This window comes from Heterodontus francisci, chromosome 3, assembly GCF_036365525.1.
Source record: "Heterodontus francisci isolate sHetFra1 chromosome 3, sHetFra1.hap1, whole genome shotgun sequence".
NCBI classification, from domain to species: domain Eukaryota; kingdom Metazoa; phylum Chordata; class Chondrichthyes; order Heterodontiformes; family Heterodontidae; genus Heterodontus; species Heterodontus francisci.
The window spans coordinates 110,569,707-110,590,837 of record NC_090373.1 but is presented as its reverse complement, the minus strand read 5'-3'; the positions used below and the strand labels follow the sequence as shown (position 1 = coordinate 110,590,837).

The 21,131-nt window shown below is 43.9% G+C and overlaps 1 protein-coding gene across 6 annotated transcripts in view; it reads right to left on the bottom strand.

Annotated features, from left to right (window-relative positions):
• cep85l (centrosomal protein 85, like) overlaps nucleotides 1-14,681 on the bottom strand; it is a 380,598-nt gene extending 365,917 nt beyond the window's left edge. For all 6 annotated transcript variants that reach the window (XM_068025467.1, XM_068025473.1, XM_068025482.1 and 3 more), the window contains exon 1: nucleotides 14,441-14,681. Coding sequence is in view for 2 of the 6 variants with exons in the window: in XM_068025481.1 (XP_067881582.1) it covers nucleotides 14,441-14,453 (13 nt within the window). In the remaining 4 variants the exon portion in view is untranslated. The remainder of the gene's footprint in view (nucleotides 1-14,440) is intronic.
• Between the last annotated feature and the right edge of the window lie 6,450 nt (nucleotides 14,682-21,131).

Sequence of the window (21,131 nt, the reverse complement as noted above, 5' to 3'; positions counted from 1 at the left end):
GAAGAAATGATATTTCAGTCACTTACAAAAAGATCTGGTATAATTCTGTGTTTTCATAATGCTGATTATATATAGTTTTCTTTCCCACTTTCAACAGGACCAATTCTCTGGCAATAGTGAATAATACCATTTCTTTCAACCAGATAAACTACAGCAAAACATCTTCAGAGTCTGTATGAAAAATGGACTGCTGCTGTGAGATAAAACTAACAAAGCCTAGATGTGTTCTGTTTTCCAGTTTTAAAATGATGCCAATTCCTTAAGTAAAGCACAGTTGCAGATGGAGTGACAGCTCTTGTACCTTTGTCTCTAGCAGCTTCCTTTGCTCAAGGCACTTCCTGTGATAAAGAGTTCTGACTGGAGCTTGTTCAGTTTTTACAGCATCACTTCTGCATTATGCTGCTAGACAGGAAATGTACCCCATATGTGGTGAAGTGAAACCATATTCTGCTTTCTTATCCTAATAATCTTACTCTTCCCCGATATATTTTATATTCCTGATGGAAGTTGTGTTTAATATTTATTGACATTAGATATTTAACAAATTCTTGTTTGCAAACAATGTACTATTTGATGTAGTAATGGGGCTTCATTATATTTACAAAATGTCACTAAGTGAATATCATTGTGCTGCATGCAATCGTTCCTGTTATTTATTCGCTGCTCCTACACTGAAATAAAGATGACTTTCAAAGTTTGTATGTAAAATATTAATAATCAAATGTCAAGAGGACAGATGAGGAGAAAAGCTTTTACACAGACAGTTATTATGATTTGAAATGCACCACCTGAAAAGGTGGTAGAAGCAGATTCAGTACTAGCTTTCAAAATGGATTTGGACAAATACTCAAAAAAGAAAAAAAAATGCATTGCTCTGAAGAAAGGACAGTTATTTCAAAGAGCCTGCACAGGCACAATGGGTCAAATGGCTTCCTTCTGTCGAGTATAATTCTATGATTTTTCTTTTAAGAGCATACAGTCTGTATATGTACCAGGTAGGTTGTCTGAAGGAAATAAGGAAAAGGAAGTTATTTATATTGCAACTGGTCACTTCTCTTAAAGTGTCTCCACGTGTTATGTGCACAAATACTTTGTAGCGCAGTGACGGTTCCAAAATAGGTTTACCAATCGCAGTAAAGGCTGCCTTAACCAGAGATTTTTCACTTCATCTTTGAGTTTTAAGAAGTATTTCTTAAACAAAATGGAGAAATATAACAAGCTTATGATCTTTCTTTGACTTCTTAAAGTAACAATAAATGGAAAATCTGATCAATACACTGTTTTCATCAAAAAGTCCACTCCAATATTCAAAACTGAACATTTACATGAAACCATATTTGTGAAGGTTATGAGAGAACGTTTATTTTGCTGCGAGCTATATGTACCATTCAGAAGTTGGGATATAATTGTCACAGTTTGTAGGTCACATTATGATTACATTTGTAATTGATTATCAAAAACTGTAATCACAAGGTAGAATGAAATTTATGAAAGTGTGTTTAGCTTATTGCAACTTTATTGATATGTACATCTTTGCACCACTGAATATTATGGTAACTAATTCGTAAAATATTTTTACAAATTTGAACTGTTGTTTAGGAGATTCCACTTATCCTCAATAAGTAGAAAAAGGGCATTAACACAGTTTATTGACCAGCAACTTTGTTTTTGAACTTCATAATAGACAGGAATTGTTCTTTCTAAAACATCCACTCAAGATGTATGATGCTGTGTTGTGACAAGTGGTCGTTGATCTGAAATGCTAATCCTACTTTCCTCTCTCCACAGATGTTGCCTCACGTGCATTTTCAGTTTTCATTTCAGATTTCCAGCATCTGAAGTTTTTTGCTTTTCATTTCATTGTTTAAGTAATGGCCAGTTCACTTCCAGGAATGCCCACCTTAAAGAAGTTCTGCTCTTCTGGGATCTGACAAAGGTACCAGACTTAACCCTGCCTTCCTCTCTCCACAGATGCAGCCTGGCCTGCTTTATCTCTTTTTATCTGTTTTAATACTCAGCAGGTCTGGCAGCATCTGTGGAGAGAGAAGCAGAGTTAACGCTTCAGAAGAAGGGTCACTGACCTGAAATGTTAACTCTGCTTCTCTCTCCACAGATGCTGCCAGACCTGCTGAGTATTTCCAGCATTTCTTGTTTTTATTTCAGATTTCCAGCATCCGCAGTATTTTGCTTTTATATCTGTTTTTATTACTGCTCCCTTAGTGCTGTGGGTACCACATATTTTCCAGAATATTTGAGACCCCTGGATGTATTGCGCACATTAATTTTGCTTTTTGAACTTAATAATGGACAGGGATTTCTCTTTCTAAAAGATCTACTCAAGATGTGTGATGCTGGCATTGGAGTGAAAACTGCTCCCTTTGTTCTGACAAAGGATCATCGACCTGAAGCGTTAACCCTACCTTCCTCTCTCTAAAGATGTGCACATTAGAATGAATCTGTTATCATGACAAAAGTAATGATCAGCCTTTTTCTTGCTTTGGGCAGGGTGAAGAATTGTGTGTTGGGTTAAGTGTGTTTTATGTAGTGGTGCCACTGAGCTCTTTTTCAGCTGGGTGTGGCATCCCCAGAGGCAGGGTGTGTGTCTTTATTGCTGATTGTGTGAGTGAGCCATTATGAAGGTTTAAAAAATAGCTTGCTGTTTAGAAATCCTGTGTTAGATGTATTCTCACCAAAATAATTACAATCATTGCAAGCTCAAGGCATGTGGTGATGTATTTCAGTATAGCTTACGTCATTGTATTTTGTATTTGCCAACAAATAAAAATAGGATTGCAAACATTCTTTCCACAAGAAACAGCATCCCTTACTGAAAACAAGTGTTATACAGATACTTAAAAGGAAAGAAGCTGCATTTTATAAAGCAGCTTTCCTATCCAAAGGAGCTGTAAGGTAGTCCACCAATGAATTCAGTCACTGTTATGTAAGCAAAAGTGGTAACTGATTTGCACATAAGATCCCTGGAACCCTGGACTCTGACAGTCATCTGAAAACTCCAGAAAAACCCCCAGTTTAGCATCTCATCCACAAAAGAACACATCCAGCAATGTAACACTCCTGCAGTACTGCAACAAAGCATGAGCCTAGATTATATGCTCAAATCCTGGAGTTGAGCTTGAAACCAAGAGCTTCTAATTCAGAAGTGAGAGTGCCATCACTGAGCCAAGTTGACCTCGCACATTTAACAGTGTGAGACCTGCACACAATGGAACAAGCACAGCTTTGTTGTTCCTAGTAAGGAAGGTGAATTATTTGGATTTGACATTCCCTTTCAATACAAAAAAGTTCTTTGCTGTTTTGATGATTTCAGCTGAAGTTAGTATAAACCAATAACACTATCCCCACTGAAGAAGAACCACATCAGTGTTTCCGCTCTGAGATGAAAATAATTCAAGTGTAATATCCTAAACTTCTATTTTATCAGAAATCATGTTACTTTTCAAGTTTTCATAAATTCAGTTAAGAATACCAGACCTTGTTGGGTAAATCACAACATGGTGTGCTTATTATAGACATAGAAGGTTTTGATTCCTTATCTACAATGAGTTAGCAGGGATACAAGTTGGGATTCATAATTTGCCTGAGCTTTAGAAATTGGAAAATACATTTGTGTTCCCAATCCTGCTTGCTCATCCTGGAAAGTGGTTGGATGTCAAGCAAGGACATGATTGAGCTAAACTGTGATAGCCTCTCCAGGTCAAATAACCAGCGATACTGTCTAGTCTGACACTTGACGAATGGCCATTTGACTGAGATGGCTTTCACAGTTTAGCTCAATCATGGCGTTTTATAAGTATATTAAGGGTAAGAGGATAACCTGGGAAAGAGTAGGGCCCATTAGGGACCTAAGTGGCAATCTGTGTGTGGAGCCGGAAGACATAGGTGAGGTTTTAAATGATTACTTTTCATCTGTGTTCACTATGAAGAGGGACGATGTAGGTATAGAGATCAGGGAGGGGGATTGCAATATACTTGAACAAATTAGCATTGAAAGGGAGGAAATATCAGCTGTTTTAGCAGGCATAAACGTGGATAAATCCCCAGGCCCAGATGAGATCCCAGGCTGTTATGTGAGGCAAGGAAGGAGATAGCAGGGGATCTGACACAAATTTTCAAATCCTCTCTGGCCACAGGAGAGGTATCAGAGGACTAGAGGACCGTGAATGTGGTACCATTATTAAAGAAAGGTAGCAGGAATAAACCAGATAATTACAGGCCAGAGAGTCTAACATCAGTGGTAGGGAAACTATTGGAAAAAATTCTGAGGGACAGGATTAATCTCCATTTGGAGAGGCAGAGATTAATCAGGGATAGTCAGCATGACTTTGTCAGGGGGAGATCGTGTCTAACTAACTTGACTGAATTTTTCGAGGAGGTGACTAGATGTGTAGATGAGAGTAAGGCAGTTGATGTAGTCTACATGGACTTCAGTAAGGCTTTCGATTATGTCCTGCATGGGAGATTGGTTAAGAAGGTAAGAGCCCATGGGATCCAGGGCAATTTGGCAAATTGGATCCAAATTTGGCTTAGTGGCAGGAGACAGAGGGTGATGGTCGAGGGTTGTTTATGAGAGTGGAAGCCTGTGACCAGTGGTGTACTGCAGGGATCGGTGCTGGGACCCTTGCTGTCTGTAGTGTACATTAATGATTTAGACGTGAATATAGGAGGTATGATCAGTAAGTTCGCAGATGACACGAAAATTGGTGGTGTCGTAAATAATCAAGAGGAAAGCCTTAGATTACAAGACGATATAGATGGGCTGGTAAGATGGGCGGAGCAGTGGCAACTGGAATTTAATCCTGAGAAGTGTGAGAAGTAGGAAGTACAGAGGATCAGAGGGACCTTGGTGTACTTGTCCATAGATCACTGAAGGCAGCAGCACAGGTAAATAAGGTGGTTAGGAAGGCACATGGGATACTTGCCTTTATTAGTTGAGGCATAGAATATAAGAGCAGGGAGGTTATGATGGAGCTGTATAAAATGCTTAGTTAGGCCACAGCTGGAGTACTGTGTATAGTTCTGGTCACTGCACTATAGGAAGGATGCGATTGCACTGGAGAGGGTGCAGAGGAGATTCACCAAGATGTTGCCTGGGCTGCAGCATTTCAGCTATGAAGAGAGACTGGATAGGCCAGGGTTGTTTTCCTTAGAGCAGAGAAGGCTGGGGGGACCTGATTGAGGTATACAAAATTAAGTGGGGCATTGATAGGATAGATAGGAAGAAACTTTTTCCCTTAGTGGGGGGATCAATAACCAGGATGCTTAGATTTAAGGTAAGGGGCAGGAGGTTTAGAGGGGATTTGAGGAAATTTTTGTTCACCCATAGTGTGATTCGAATCTGGAACACAAGACCCGAAGGGTTAGTAGAGGCAGGAACCCTCACAACATTTAAGAAGTATTTAGATGAGCACTTGAAATGCCATAGCATACAAGGCAACGGGCCAAGTGCTAGAAAATAGGATTAGAATAGATAGGTGCTTGATGGCCAGCACAGACACAATGGGCCAAAGGGCCTGTTTCTGTACTATATAACTCTATGACTCTATGGCTGCTGATGCCCTAGAATCATCACCTAGCAAGAATTCACATCTTACCCAGAAGAGTGAGAAAATATCCAATGATAGTGATAATCTGTGCCAAATCACATCTGAACAGTTTACACATTATCATCATGTGCAATATTGTGATCCAGGCTACAATCCAACACTCCAGAACATCTCCAGAAAGACTAAGGCCTAATAACATCCACATACCAATTATGGGAACTCTCACTGCTTTGGTTCTGTGATGTGGGATACTGTTATCCTCAGCCTAAGCAAACAGTCAGCTGAATGAAGACAAGAAAAGAGAATTCACATGCAATGCTCTCTTCTGGTATGGATAGCTAATGTTTTCACTCGTATGGGTGGCCATTGCACTCACTGGCCTGCCAGCATGATCTGTTGGTCAGACGATCAAAAGTCAAAATCAACCCTTCTTTCCTAAACTGGTCACCATTTCTTCCTGTCTGCAGTTACATGCATACTTTTGGAATAGAACATAGAACAGTACAGCACAGTACAGGCCCTTCGGCCCATGATGTTGTGCCGAACCTTTAACCTACTCTAAGAATGCATACCATAATCTGTAATGTTGATGCTATCACAGAGCATTCACCTCTTTTCTTTGTCCAGTCTGGATATCATTAACTGCTGGTTATATAGCCTAAGCAACAAAGTTCCAATTAAACATAGCTCAAGAGTACTATTCTCTTTTAGCCACATGTAGGGAACACACATTTACCTAACTGGAATTAAGCTTTCCTGGGCTCACATAATGTCTGAATGTCACATCTACAAATTAGTTTTAATTCCCATGCATTTATAGCTTGTGTCTGGAACTGGATTCCCATTTCGCTGAAAGAACTGTGTGAAGATTTATAAGGTTGATTGATTCTGCGAAATGCAAAATACTTCAGCAAAATCTGGAATAAGGACAGAGTCCTTTGTGAAGTTGAGATACCATTATTTGTAAATGTATTTCTGTGAACATTGTCAGTCTATCAGACTTTAAATGGCAAAAAGAATAAAGCCAAGCAGGCTAATATATTTGTGTAAGCAATGGTATTGGATGATTTGGAATTATACAGTCCCCAGATAAGGCACATCTTGATAACAATCGTCTTCCTCTCCTTGCATCCAAAGATATTTTGCGGTTATAAAAATTAACAGACATCATATTTAAAAGCAAAACAAAATTAAGTTACTTTTAATATCACATAACATCATGTCACATTCTTATTCCCAACACACCAATTTATTCCCCTCCTTTTTGTGACATGTTTTAAAATCTAATTCCTTCATTTATTTGTTTTAACAATAGCATCTGGGAGAGCATGGGCTGCCCTCAGGCTTCCCTCTAATAGGTCACCACAAAGCATTGGGCCATGATTGCTCTCATTGATCTTCCCTTCCTCATTGAGTCTCGCTGCTACATATGGCTCAGATTGGAAATTAAATAGAGAAGTCTCAAAACACTGACTCCCCACTTCATATTATGAGTAGTTGTATGCCACCCCTCAGCACCACTACATCAATCTCTCATTATTACTGCACAACATCTTCTGCACCTCCCTCATCACTCCATCCCCAGCACCATTGCACCTCCCTCAACATCATTCCAGCGCCAGCACCACTGCACCTCCCTCGAATTTACTCCATCCCCTTGAGCATATACAACACCACTCCTTCAGCAAGCTTATAATTGTGTTTAAAACATATTTTAGGATTAATTAGCAGTTTTATAGATTGACAGTGATGAAGTAGCGTGGTGTTTACATGTCATCGTTATATTCAAAAGTTAGATTTTTACTGGGAATTGAATGAGATTGAAAAACTATTTAATGATGGTATTGAATAAAACTTTCATTTTAGAACAATTGACAAAGTTCATATTTCTTTTTCATTTTATCATAAATCATCGACAAATGCTGGCAGGTGCTGCCTAGCAACCAATTATTCCACAAAAACATTTCCAAACAATAGGTCAAGTGCCAGAAGAAACAAGATGTTGCTCGTACTGTTCAAAATTTTATCAGCTGTTATTCAAGATAAAAATAATGATGGTTCAGATTGTACATCATAACAACTTGTTACTGTTTTTGTGAAACTCTGTGGCCAGTATATAAAACTAGTGATCACCTTGTGAATGATAAAACAGAGAAAGAACACCATCCATAAAATGATATCATAAAAATGCATATATAGGGCAAGTCACTTGGCGTTATGCAATACCTTGTGTTATGGTCAGTGAGGAGGTGGGGTCACAAGCTCCCCTCTTGCCCTTCCTCTTACTTGACCGCAACAGGATTTATTTTTTTTTAACAGTGGTTGTGCTGACCACCTCAGTGAGTGTTTTACCTTTTACCTTTAATGTGATCGTGAAAGAACCACTCGGATAGGTTTTCTTGAGTTTAAACAAGAAAGAGGTGAGTTTATTATACTTAGCAATCTAAACCTGATCTAAAACAAAATAAAAATATGCTACACATTCAGGCGAGAATCACACACACAAATAGATTACAGAATGAAAAGTAGACGTTGTGGTTGGATTAGAGTCTAGAATAAATGGAAATTAAATACAGAGTCTGTGAGGCTGGATGATTTGGTGGTCTTCTGGCTGAAGCTGTATTCTTGAAGTCTTTGGCTGGTCGAAGTGTACTTTGTACCTGGCCCACTTGGCTCAGGATTTTCTTGGAGGCAGACTTGTAGGTAGCTCTCTTCCCCTGGTCTCTGTCTGTAGCAATCTGTAGGCTTGGAGGGTTTATAGTTGCAGATGGTTTTCAGACTTGTCTAGAGAGACAGAGAAAAAGAAAGAGGGAGGCACACAGCCTTCCCACTGCTGCACAGTCTGAACTTCTGGCTTGACTCTTTGTTCAAAGAACCCAGCTTTCACAGAGATGGACAGTCACTTGACTCCCTCAGTATATTCTCTGGAAACTTCTAATGAGATTCAAGGTTTGAAATTGGCTCCAGGATGTCAATATTTACACTTGGAGGGGTTTGCTCTTTCAAAGTCAAGGTGTTAGGATTGCCTTAAATGTCATGCTAATGAAGCAATCTTAGGTAATTCAATCACTGAGCAAGCCATTGTTCTGGGTCCATGTTCCTCAGATCTCTGTCTCCAGTTGGAGCCTTGGAATGTGAAAAGATTTTTCAGATGCAAACTGCATCTTGGCTGCTAGTTTTATTTTAAAATCCTGCAGGATTTTTCCCATTAAAAGTTTAATGTAAGTTTCCAACCAATTAATTAATATTCCTTATTTGGCATATTGTTTTTCTTGACACTTACAACAAACTCCATGGATTTCTACACTTAACATGCATAATACAATTTACTGCCAAGTGCCATAGTTTCACAATTAAGGCTCTCCACTCAGTGAGAATGCCAATCTCTGAGCAGATCCAAGAGCAAACAAATCACATAAAGAACAAAATACCTGCACTAATCATAACTACTAGTACATTTTCCCACTTTACCCAATAATAAATTTTCACTAGTTATGTTTTCCTCTATGTCTTTTGTAGGCGGCTGTTGATGGAGATAACAAGCAAAGTGGAGTTTGTCGCCTACCCGAGTTCCTTGATAATAGTTATCATTGAGAAAATAGGTTTGACTTCACATCATATCCCAAAATATCAAGTCTACCATAGAATAGAAGTGAAACACCGGCGGCACAATTGGATAAGGTGCGAAAACAGGCACAGGTATCGCAATGTGTAATTAAACTGCATCCGGTGCTACTAATGTAGGCAGCATGCAAACATGCAACTGCCTGCTGATTTGCATGGTACCTGAGCACACGCAGCCGGTGCTAAACATGCCGCTAGTGGCTGTGCACATCAGCAGGGGGCCCAAATTTGTGTGACTCCAGAACTGCTTAAAGCACCCTCTACTTCTTAAAGGGGAGATGCATTCTGACTGGAGCAGGTGATGGAACTGGTTGGAGAGCAAGAAGAACACAGAATTATGGAGCAACAGGACAGAAAGCATGCTCCAAGGCTCTCTGATGCTGCACTGAAGGCTTTGGTAGAGATCACAGATTATATTTAAAAAATCAGAGCAGTAGGCCAATGAGGGACCTCCACCACCCCCACTCCCCCCCGCATCCCCCCCCCCTCCCCCCCACCCAACTACATCATGCCTCCGGAGCTGGGAAGCAGCCAGTACAGTTTTTGGTGTCATGTTTCCCATGCAGCAGCAGGGTTGCCTGTCGCATGGGTAATTGTGGCTGTGGCAGGAAGTGGCCCTGAATTGGGGGTTAATTACCCAGTTAAGGGCCTCAATTGGCAGCGGGGTGGGAAGATCGTTCATGGGCCTTCCCACCCCGGACTAAATTTCAGTGGAGTTGGGATGGTGGTGGGGTCCATAGCTTCACTTCACCGTCACACACTTAGCACTGCTATAAGCCTCACTCCATATCTCACAACATGCACACACTGTCAGCAATTCAACCATGACACACCTCCTTCTCTCTTGTGGCAAGGTGTCACACAACCGGAAGCAGCATCACTTAACCAGTGGGGGACAGGTACAGTACGTTCTTACACCCCATGGAGGAGACAGTGCTCGCCATCATTGGAGTGGTCATAACTGAAGCCATAGCTGCTGACTGAGCTTGAAATATAGAAGATAATGGTTTGTTTCTACCTAATTCACCATGTCATATTCCACTTGCCCCTCATCCCACGATCTCTTCTAATTTACAAGCTGCTGATTGTGAAAGCATGCACCACTTGCTTCCCCTGCTTCTGTCAACCCGGCTTTACCCTTGTGCCTTTCCCCTATCAGATACTCAAGAACTGCAACCTGGTTAGGCAGTGGTGGAGCAGCAACAAGTGAAAGAGCAGGAAGATTGTGACATTACTCACTCTCACATTCACAGCTAGCAGCTCAAATACTGACACTGCAAGTAATTTACTGGATATATTAGAGGCAGGATCTGCACATGGTGAGACATGAGGCATGAGTGACCTGCAACCGGGCAGGGAACAAGGGCAGCAAAAGTGCCAGCTCACCAGAGGGTGAGATCATTCACAAGTTCTACTGCAGAGGACTTCGATGGGGCAACATATAGAAGATGACTAATGTGCATGCACATTGAAATGATTGGTGCATTGGCAGCCCTGCCAGAAAGTCTGCTGTCACTGTCAAGGAACAAGGAGGAGTCCAGCACCAACTTGGCACACGGCTTTGCATAGAGCTTGGGGCCATCTTCTCCAGCATGGAAGTGGTGGCCAGCTCATGAGAACACTTGTGGACCCAACCATAATGTGTTGCCTGATGGCCGATGTCTCAGCTTCTATTGCAACGCAAGCAGAGTCACCCAAAGTCTCTGAGTGCTGCAGTGGAATCTCAGACTGAAGTCACACAAGCTCAGTTTGGTGCCACACGGGCTCAGACTATTGCCATCATGGCTGCGGATACCAGTGCTCAAAGGGAGCGTGTGTCACAGCATTCCAATAATCTGTCCTCCAATACGTTGCTAGGATTGCCGAGGCAATTGGAGATGTTGCATATATTGCCTGTTCCAGCCTGGAAGGAGCAATGTCAACCTCATCCTGCTTTAAGGCTGCAGCAGATTAAGCAGATTTCAGTGAGAACCTTCTTAGTGAAGCAGAGACATCTGGCACTCTGTTCCTCTCTGAGGGTCAGGTAGGAGAATTGCTCCTGAACACTCTGGGCAGATGTAGCCTCTTGCTGAGAGCCCTTTGCCTCCTCCACCTCCTCCTCTATCCTCTTCTAGTAGCTTGTCCTGCTCTGTGTCGCCTAAGCTCATTCTCCCAGTCATGCTGTAGCCCAAGGGGGGTGCAAACTATTGCACCCATGTCAGGGAGCAGGTGGTTTATGCAGAAACCTTGAAGTCAAGAAAAGGTCCTTCTTTAAACAGCTCTGGGAAACAACTTTGGAAACTACCAAACACTACGATCACAGCAAGAGCCAGTAGAAATCAATCAGCAACTAACCTGAAATTTGTTGATGATCCCTTTAAATAGGGCTGGTGGGGGAGTCCTTTCTACTGCTGAACACATATTAAGCTGTGCAAGGTTAAGAGATGGCATTAGCTGAAGAGTTGAGCTGCAAAATGGCAGAGGTTGCGTCAGATCACTGTGACATGCTGTCTGCCATCACCATCTACCTACTCTGTGTACCTCTGATGGACCGTCCCTGTGTGCACTAATACATTCATCTAGATGGCATCCAGTGTGGCTAGCACCAGAAATGTGTACATGCACCACGAATACCATTTGGAAGTCAAAACAACACCCATAGTGCCAAAATACCAAGCACTATGGATCCTAATTTCAGGGCATTAATGTTTTTCGTGCCTTAGAGGGTGAGACAACCATCATGCCTTAAATTTGTACTATATGCTCTTGTAACTTGACAGCAGCAACAGATAGTTAAAAACAGTGTAAACAGTGTAAATAGAAACTGTGAAATTGTCTTGTAACCTGCCACAGATTAGGTTTAATTAGATCACAACTTGAACGACATCATTGCTGTGATTGTCCATCAAGCTGTAATTCTTCAGGTGAGCCTGAATTTTTATTGTGTCTGTGTATCTTCCACGAGATTAGTTCAACCTTATGGTTTGACGATTGATAATCTGAACTCCTATTTTGCACCTTTTTTAATCTAGTAATTTTCCTTTGCTTAATTTGAGTACATTAATTCCTTTAGCTTCCAGCTTTGATTCATTCCAAAACAATAGCTGACTCTGTGTCAATACCAATATATGAATATCTTGCTCATTATTCTTCCTCAAATAAATGTGCGGTGCTGGTATCATAGTCTCACAAAATGATACGGCATAGAAGGAGGTCATTGACCCATCGTGCCTGTGCTGGTTCTTTAATAGAGCTATCTAATTAGTCCCACTCCCCTGCTCTTTCCCATAGTCTTGCAAATGATTTCCCTTTAAGTATTTATCCAATTCCCTTTTGAAAGTTATTACTGAATCTGCTTCTACCATCATTGGAGGCAGTCTATTCCAGATCATAACTCACTGCGTAAACATTTTTTTTCATGTCACGTCTGGTTCTTTTGCCAACTATCTTAAGTCTGTCTCCTCTGGTTACAGGCCCTCCTGCCATTGGAAATAGTTTCTCCTTATTGTATTCATGATTTTGAACATATTCATCAATTCTCCTCTTAACCGCTCTGCTCTAAGGAGAATAACCCCAACTTCTGCACTCTCTCCAAATAACTGATGTCACGCATTCCTGGTAAATCTCGTCTGCACTCTCTTCAAGGCCTTGGCATTCTTCCTGAAGTGTGGTGTCCAGCATTGGCCACCAGCTGGGGCCTAACCAGTGTTTGATGCAGGTTTAGCATAACTTCCTTGCTTTTGTACTGTACAGGCTGGATTTTACACCGGGCGGATAGGAGCTGGCCACCAACGTAAAAGTTGGTGGTGAACCTGCTTCCACCTAGTCCAGGGATCCATCCCACATTTTATGGGTCCCCCCCGGGTGCGGAGAGGCCGACAGCTCTCACCGGGCAGCCTTTCCCGGCTCCAGGACGCCCACTTGTCATGGGTAAAATCCCCATGGAGGCCTTTAAGTAGCCATTAATTGGCAACTTAAGGGCCTTAATTGGCCTGGGGCGGGCGGCCCGTTTTTATACCCCAGCCTCCCGCCCTACATAAAGTGGGGCAGAGGCAGGAGCAGGGCGGGAAGGCCTCCCGGAGCCTCCCGCTCCATTTTATGCCACCTCCCATCCCCCCACCATCCAGCTCACTGGGATGGCGTAAAATACCAGCCTATGACTCTATTAATAAAACCAAGGAGCCCGTATGCCTTTTTAGCAGCCTTTTCAACTTGTCTTGCCACCTGCAAAGATGTGTGCACATGCAGCACCATGTCTCACTGTTCCTGCACACACTCTGTACACTGAAACATAATATCTGATCCTGATGAGACACCGGAACTTTGTGGAAGTTGTTAAGAGGCCTTGGACCATTCACAGAAAAAAAACATGTAACTACAACAACTTGCATTTATATAGGGCCTTTAATGTACTATGTCCCAAGAAACATCACAGGAGTGTAATTAGAAAAAAAAATCACATAGAAAATAAGTTTCCTCCCTGGTTACCCTTATTATACCATTTTATTTAGAGATACAGCACTGAAACAGGCCCTTCGGCCCACCAAGTCTATGCAGACTATCAACCACCCATTTATACTAATCCTGCATTAATCCCATATTCCTACCCCATCCCCACCTTCCCTCAACCACCTATATATACTAGGGGCAAGTTATAACAGCCAATTTACCTATCAACCTGCAAGTTTTTGGCTGTGGGAAGAAACCGGAGCACCCGCCGAAAACCCATGCGGTCACAGGGAGAACTTGCAAACTCTGCACAGGCAGTAGCCAGAATTGAACCTGGGTCACTGGAGCTGTGGTGCTAACCACTGCACCACTGTGCCACCATGTTAGAGTTCAGGTTATGTTTATAAACCATGAGAGAATTCACTGTTGTCGTTTGTGCTATTGTAACCTTATGATTAGTTTACAGATTTGTAATGGACTATGAAAACTACAAAAATCAAAACCTTATGTCAAAATCTGGTACAAAGTTGGCACTATCTTGTACCACTTCATTTACTTTTACAAAGCATATAACATGCGCATCACATCACCAGAGGGAAATCAGTTGCTGACATTTACCATGCGCTTTAGACTTTGCACAATCTTTCTTTTCCCCTCCCCCATTTCCTCTTCTTAACAGAAACCATGATCTTTTCACAAACCCTCAGAAACATAATCCTCTACATGTAAGATCACTAAACAAACACACTTCCATCTAGCTTTTTATCCCATTCAGAGCTTGAATTTTAACTTTTAAAGCCAAAACTCAGTAAGGGGCAACTTACTTGCTTTCCTCATTGTCTCCACATAACTTTAACTCGAATAGTAATTCAGTATATCAGGAAGCTGTGGTGCCTTGGGTAAGTTGCAAAACTCTTTGAACAGGAACTCAGATTTCAGTCGCGTACTGCAACAAGTACATTTCAGCGGCACAAAGAATACAATTTCTGTTGATTGGAATGAATTACAAAAAGCAGCATCACATTTTACGCCCACAATTACTTTCCAACCAGATTGTCAAATGCAGCCTGTACCTGGCTTTAAAGATCAGTGACATGAAGCAACCAGAAGAGGAAACACATTGCCATGTGTTGCTGCTGAGTGATAACATCTCCTCCAGTGGGAGGTTAATGCAATTAGACAACAGAATAATAAAGTGCAAATGGTACAGCCTTTCAAGTTAAAAACAAACTGCATTCACTATATTTAAAAAAATGTTCCACAAACTATTTTTAGTTTGGGGACAGAGAAGAGCCAGGATAGTCACCAATCATTTTTGCACTAATAGGATGCATAAATTGTGGAAAAGAGTTAGATTTTCCACACAAAATCAGCTGGCAGGGGCAAAAATGTGTGGTTCAGCTCAGTAGGATTTCAATTTTCCTCCCTTTTCCTGCCCACCCACTCTTGCTGGCTGCTAGCTGCCCTTTCCCTACTTTCCACATGCAAATAGTCGTCGATTTCTCTCCTTACCACTGCCAACAATGGATCGTCAGGAGAACAATGTTGGTGCTAGGCCGTGAGGCAGCAGCGGTAAGCACCTCGCAAATGGAGGGAGGGTCTGTTAATAGACATCTCTCCTTCCACAATGGTCCCAAACACCCACAGTTTTAGGGCTCTATCTTAATCAGAGACCTTCAAAGATATCTCTTCCAACCCTTTTAAGTTGTTGGCTGCCTCTTTTAGTGCTGAACCAGAGTAATTCTCCTTGTCTGCAGTGGCAGGCAAAATAAGCCCTGGTCTGGAAGTTGGCTTGGGTTATGACAGGGTCACAGTAGTGGGTGGAAGTCCTGCCTACTGCTACTCCACTGAGAAGAGAGCATCCCACCAAATGTGGTTGATTTTAACTCTATCGTCCCTGTAGAATCAGGAAAGGTGGACATTTAAAATTGTCCAAGTTTTATACTTGCAGGAAAGGTGCCAGGATCCCATTGTCTCATATTTCAACAAGCTCTACTGAGCAGACAGCAAGGACATCCACCCAAAGCTGCCTGGGCCCTTCTTTACAAGTGCACATCAGATCCCGACAACATCATCATCTGGTTACAATTTTAACTGGCAGTCTGAAAAGTGAAGCCACTGTGACTGAAGACAGCAGGAGGATGTGCCTGGGCTAGTAGAGGCCAAAACAGTCATATCTTTTATTTTCCTTCTAGGGTCAGGAGGATTATATACCTTTCCTGTAATGGACACACCACTTCCCAAATGTAAGAACTCATGGGATGGCCCTGGAAGCTGATCCTGGCACATATCCATGCCATGGGTGGTGGCCATCAGGTGGGAAGGCGGCCAGTGGAACTTAAATGGGCCTAATTTCTGGAGCAGAGGCTGAGAGCAGGATTTTCCATTTGGTTTGGGAACCCTGAGGGAGAAGCAGTCATAGATCCAAATTCTCCCCGAGCTCAGCCCTAATTGGCTGGAGGGCGGGTTTGTCTGCAAATTAGCAGCGGCAGGCGTGGAAAGGGGGCAGGAGGCTTGAAGTGCAGGCCCGGTTTAAAGGCATGATGGTAGCATTATTGTGGCAGTTGTCTTGAAAAGCTATGGCAGGTAGAAGTGAGCAGGAGGAGAGGCAGAAGCCAGGCACCGGTGGCAAGGCAGCCTCAAGGTTTAGCTATACCACCATCAAGGTCATGCTGGAGGCAGTGCACAAAAATGAGAGCTCTTGTTTCTGGAGGATGGCAGGAGAAGGCCAGCCAGTCAAACCAATAGGCCTGGCTGGAGGTGGCAGAGAATGTGAGCACCCACAGTGTTGTCAGGAGAACCTGGGTGTAGTGCCACAAGAGGTTTAATACCGTTCTTCATTCTGGCAAGAAGAGCTTTTTTTTATATTCATATTTATATACGTGGTGGCGTAGTGGTATTATCCCTACACTAGTAACTCAGAGACCCAGGGTATTTCTCTGGGGACCTGGGTTCGAATCCCACCACAGCAAAAGGTGGAATTTGAATTTAATTAATAAATCTGGAATTAAAAGCTAGTCTAATGATGGCCATGAAACCATTGTCGATTGTTGTAAAAACCCATCTGGTTCACTAATGTCCTTTAGGGAAGGAAATCTGCTGTCCTTTCCTGGTCTGGCCCACATGTGACTCCAGACCCACAGCAATGTGGTTAACTCTTACACGCCCTCTGAAATGGCCGAGCAAGCCACTCAGTTGTATCTAACTACTATGAAGTCACTAAAAAGGAATGAAACCGGACGGACCACCCGGCATCGACCGAGGCACCGGAAACGACAATGGCAAACCCAGCCTTGTCGAACCTGCAAAGTCCTCCTTACTAACATCTGGGGCCTTGTGCCAAAGTAGGGAGAGCTGTCCCACAGACTAGTCAAGCAACTGCCTGACATACTCACGGAATCATACCTTACAGACAATGTCCCAGACACTGCGATCACCATGCCCGGGTATGTCCTGTCCCATCGGCAGGACAGACCGACCAGAGGTGGTGGCACAGTGGTATACAGTAGGGGGGGAGTTGCCCTGGGAGTCCTCAACATCGACTTCGGACCCCATGAAGTCTCATGGCATCAGGTCAAACATGGGCAAAGTAACCTCCTGCTGATTACCAACTACCGCCCTCCCTCAGCTGATGACTCAGTACTCCACCATGTTGAACACCACTTGGAGGAAGCACTGAGGGTGGCAAGGGCACAAAATGTACTCTGGGTGGGGGACTTCAATGTCCATCACCAAGAGTGGCTCGGTAGCACCACTACTGACGAGCTGGCCGAGTCCTAAAGGACATTACTGCTAGACTGGGTCTGCGGCAGGTGGTGGGGGAAACAACACGAGAGAAAAACATACTTGACCTCATCCTCACCAATCTGCCTGCTGCAGATGCTTCTGCCCATGACTGTATTGGTAGGAGTGACCACCGCACACCCTTGTGGAGACAAAGTCCCGCATTCACATTGAGGATACCGTCCATCGTGATGTGTGGCACTATCACCGTGCTAAATGGGACAGATTTAGAACAGATCTAGCAATGCAAAACTGGGCATCCATGAGGCGCTGTGGGCCATCAGCAGCAGCAGAAATGTACTCAACCACAATCTGTAACCTCATGGCCCGGCATATCCCCCACTGAACCATTCCGATCAAGCCAGGAGACCAACCCTGGTTCAATGAAGAGTGCAGGAGGGCATGTCAGGAGCAGCACCAGGCATACATCAAAATGAGGTATCAACCTGGTGAAGCTACAACACAGGACTATCTGCATGCCAAACTGTGTAAGCAGCATGCGATAGACAGAGCTAAGCAATCCCATAACCAATGGCTCAGATCTAAGCTCTGCAGTCCTGCCACATCCAGCTGTGAATGGTGGTGGACAATTAAACAACTAACTGGAAGAGGTGGCTCCACAAATATCCCCATCCTCAATAATAGGGGAGCCCAGCACATCAGTGCGAAAGATAATGCAGAAGCATTTGCAATAATCTTCAGCCAGAAGTGCCGAGTTGATGATACATCTGGGCCTCCTCCTAAAGTCCTCAGCATCACAGATGCCAGACTTCAGCCAATTCGATTCACTCCACATGCTATCAAGAAATGACTGAAGGCACTGGATACTGCAAAAGCTATGAGCCCTGACAATATTCCGGCAATAGTACTGAAGACCTGTGCTCCAGAGCTTGCTGCACCCCTAGCCAAGCTGTTCCAGTACAGCTACAACACTGGCATCTACCCGGCAATGTGGAAAATTGCCCAGTTATGTCCTGTACACAAAAAGCAGGACAAGTCCAACCCGGCCAATTACAGCCCCATCAGCCTACTCTCAATCATCAGTAAAGTGATGGAAGGTGTCATCAACAGTGCCATCAACGGCACCTGCTCAGTGATGCTCAGTTTGGGTTTCGCCAGGGCCACTCAGCTCCTGGCCTCATTACAGCCTTGGTTCAAACATGGACAAAAGAGCTGAACTCAAGAGGTGAGGTGAGAGTGACTTTCCTTGACATCCCCCAAGGCAGCATTTGACCGAGTATGGCATCAAGGAGCCCTAGCAAAACTGAGGTTAATGGGAATCAGGGGAAAACCCTCCGCTGGCTGGAGTCATCCCTAGCGCAAAGGAAGATGGTTGTGGTTGTTGTAGGTCAATCATCTGAGCTCCAGGACATCACTGCAGGAGTCCCTCAGGGTAGTGTCCCAGGCCCAACCATCTTCAGCTGCTTCATCAATGACCTTCCTTCAATCATAAGGTCAGAAGTGGTGATGTTCGCTGATGATTGCACAATGTTCAGCACCATTCGTGACTCCTCACATACTGAAGCAGTCCGTGTAGAAATGCAGCAAGACCTGGACAATATCCAGGCTTGGGCTGCTAATTGGCAAGTAACATTCACGCCACACAAGTGCCAGGCAATTACCATTTCCAACAAGAGAGAATCTAACCATCTCCCCTTGACATTCAATGACATTACCATCACTGAATCCCCCACTATCAACATCCTAGGGGTTACCATTGACCAGAAACTGAACTGCAGGAGCCATATAAATACTGTGACTATGAGAGCAGGTCAGAGCCTAGGAATCCTGCGGCGAGTAACTCACCTCCTGACTCCCCAAAGCCTGTCCACCATCTACAAGGCACAAGTCAGGAGTGTGATGGACTACTCTCCACTTGCCTGGATGGGTGCAGCTCCAACAACACTCAAGAAGCTTGACACCATCCAGGACAAAGCAGCCCGCTTGATTGGCACCCCATCTACAAACATTCATTCCCTCCACCACCGACGCATCGTGGCAGCAGTGTGTACCATCTACAAGATGCACTGCAGCAATGCAGCATGGCTCCTTAGACAGCACCTTCCAAACCCGCGACCTCTACCAACTGGAAGGACAAGGGCAGCAAATACATGGGAACACCACCACTTGCAAGTTCCCCTCCAAGTCACACACCATCCTGACTTGGAACTATATCGCCGTTCCTTCACTGTCGCTGGGTGAAAATCCTGGACCTCCCTTCCTAACAGCACTGTGGGTATACCTACCCCAAATGGACTGCAGCGGTTCAAGAAGGCAGCTCACCACCACCTTCTCAAGGGCAATTAGGGATGGGCAATAAATGCTGGCCTGGCCAGCATCGCCCACATCCCATGAATGAATAAAAAATGAAATTTATAGGATGTGGACATCGCTGGCTAGGCCAGCATTTATTGCCCATCCATGGTTGCCCTTGAGAAGGTGGTGGTGAGATGCCTTCTTGAACCGCTGCAGACAATGTGGTTTAGGTACACCCACAGTGCTGTTAGGAAGGGAGTTCCAGGATTTTGACCCAGCGACAGTGAAGGAATGGCGATATAGTTCCAAATCAGAATGGTGTGTGACTTGGAGGGGAACTTGCAGGTGGTGGTGTTCCCATGCATTTGCTGCTCTTGCTCTTCTAGTTGGTGGAGGTCGGGTGTTTGGAAGGTGCTGTCTAAGGAGCCTTGCTGCGTTGCTGCAGTGCGTCTTGTAGATGGTACACACTGCTGCCACTGTGCGTTGGTTGTGGAGGGAGTGAATGTTTGTGGATGGTGTGCCAGTCAATTGGGCTGCTTTGTCCTGGATGGTGTCGAGCTTCTTGAGTGTTGTTGGAACTGCACCCATCCAGGCAAGTGGAGAGTATTCCATCACACCCCTGACTTGTGCCTTGCAGATGGAGGATAGGCTTTGGGGAGTCAGGAGATGAGTTACTCGCTGCAGGATTCATAGTCTCTAACCTGCCCTTGTAGCCACGGTATTTATATCTCTACTCCAGTTCAGTTTCTGGCCAATGGTAGCCCGTAGGATGTCAATAGTGGGGGATTCAGCAATGGTAATGCCATTGACTGTCAATGGGAGATGGTTAGATTCTCTCCTGTTGGAGATGGTCATTGCCTGGCACTTGTGTGGCACGAATGTTACTTGCCACTTCTCAGCCCAAACCTGGATATTGTCCAGGTCTTGCTGCATTTCTACACGGACTGCTTCAGTATCTGAGGAGTCACGAATGGTGCTGGACATTGTGCAATCATCAGCGAACATCCCCACTTTTGACCTTATGATTGAAGGAAGGTCATTGATGAAGCAGCTGAAGATGGTTGGGGCTAGGATACTACCCTGAGGAACTCTTGCAGTGATCTCCTGGAGCTCAGATGATTGACCTACAACAACCACAACCATCTTCCTTTGCACTAGGTATGACTCCAACCAGCCGAAGTTTTCGCTCTGACTCCCATTGACTCCAATTTTGCTCGGGCTTCTTGATGCCATACTCGGTCAAATGCTGCCTTGATGTCAAGGGCAGACACTCTCACCTCACCTCTTGGGTTCAGCTCTTTTGTCCATGTTTGAACCAAGGTTGTAATGAGGTCAGGAGCTGAGTGGCCCTGGCGGAACCCAAACTGAGCGTCACTGAGCAGGTTATTGCTAAGCCAATGCCGCTTGACAGCACTGTCGATGACACCTTCCATCACTTACCTGATGATTGAGAGTAGACTGCTGGAGCAGTAATTG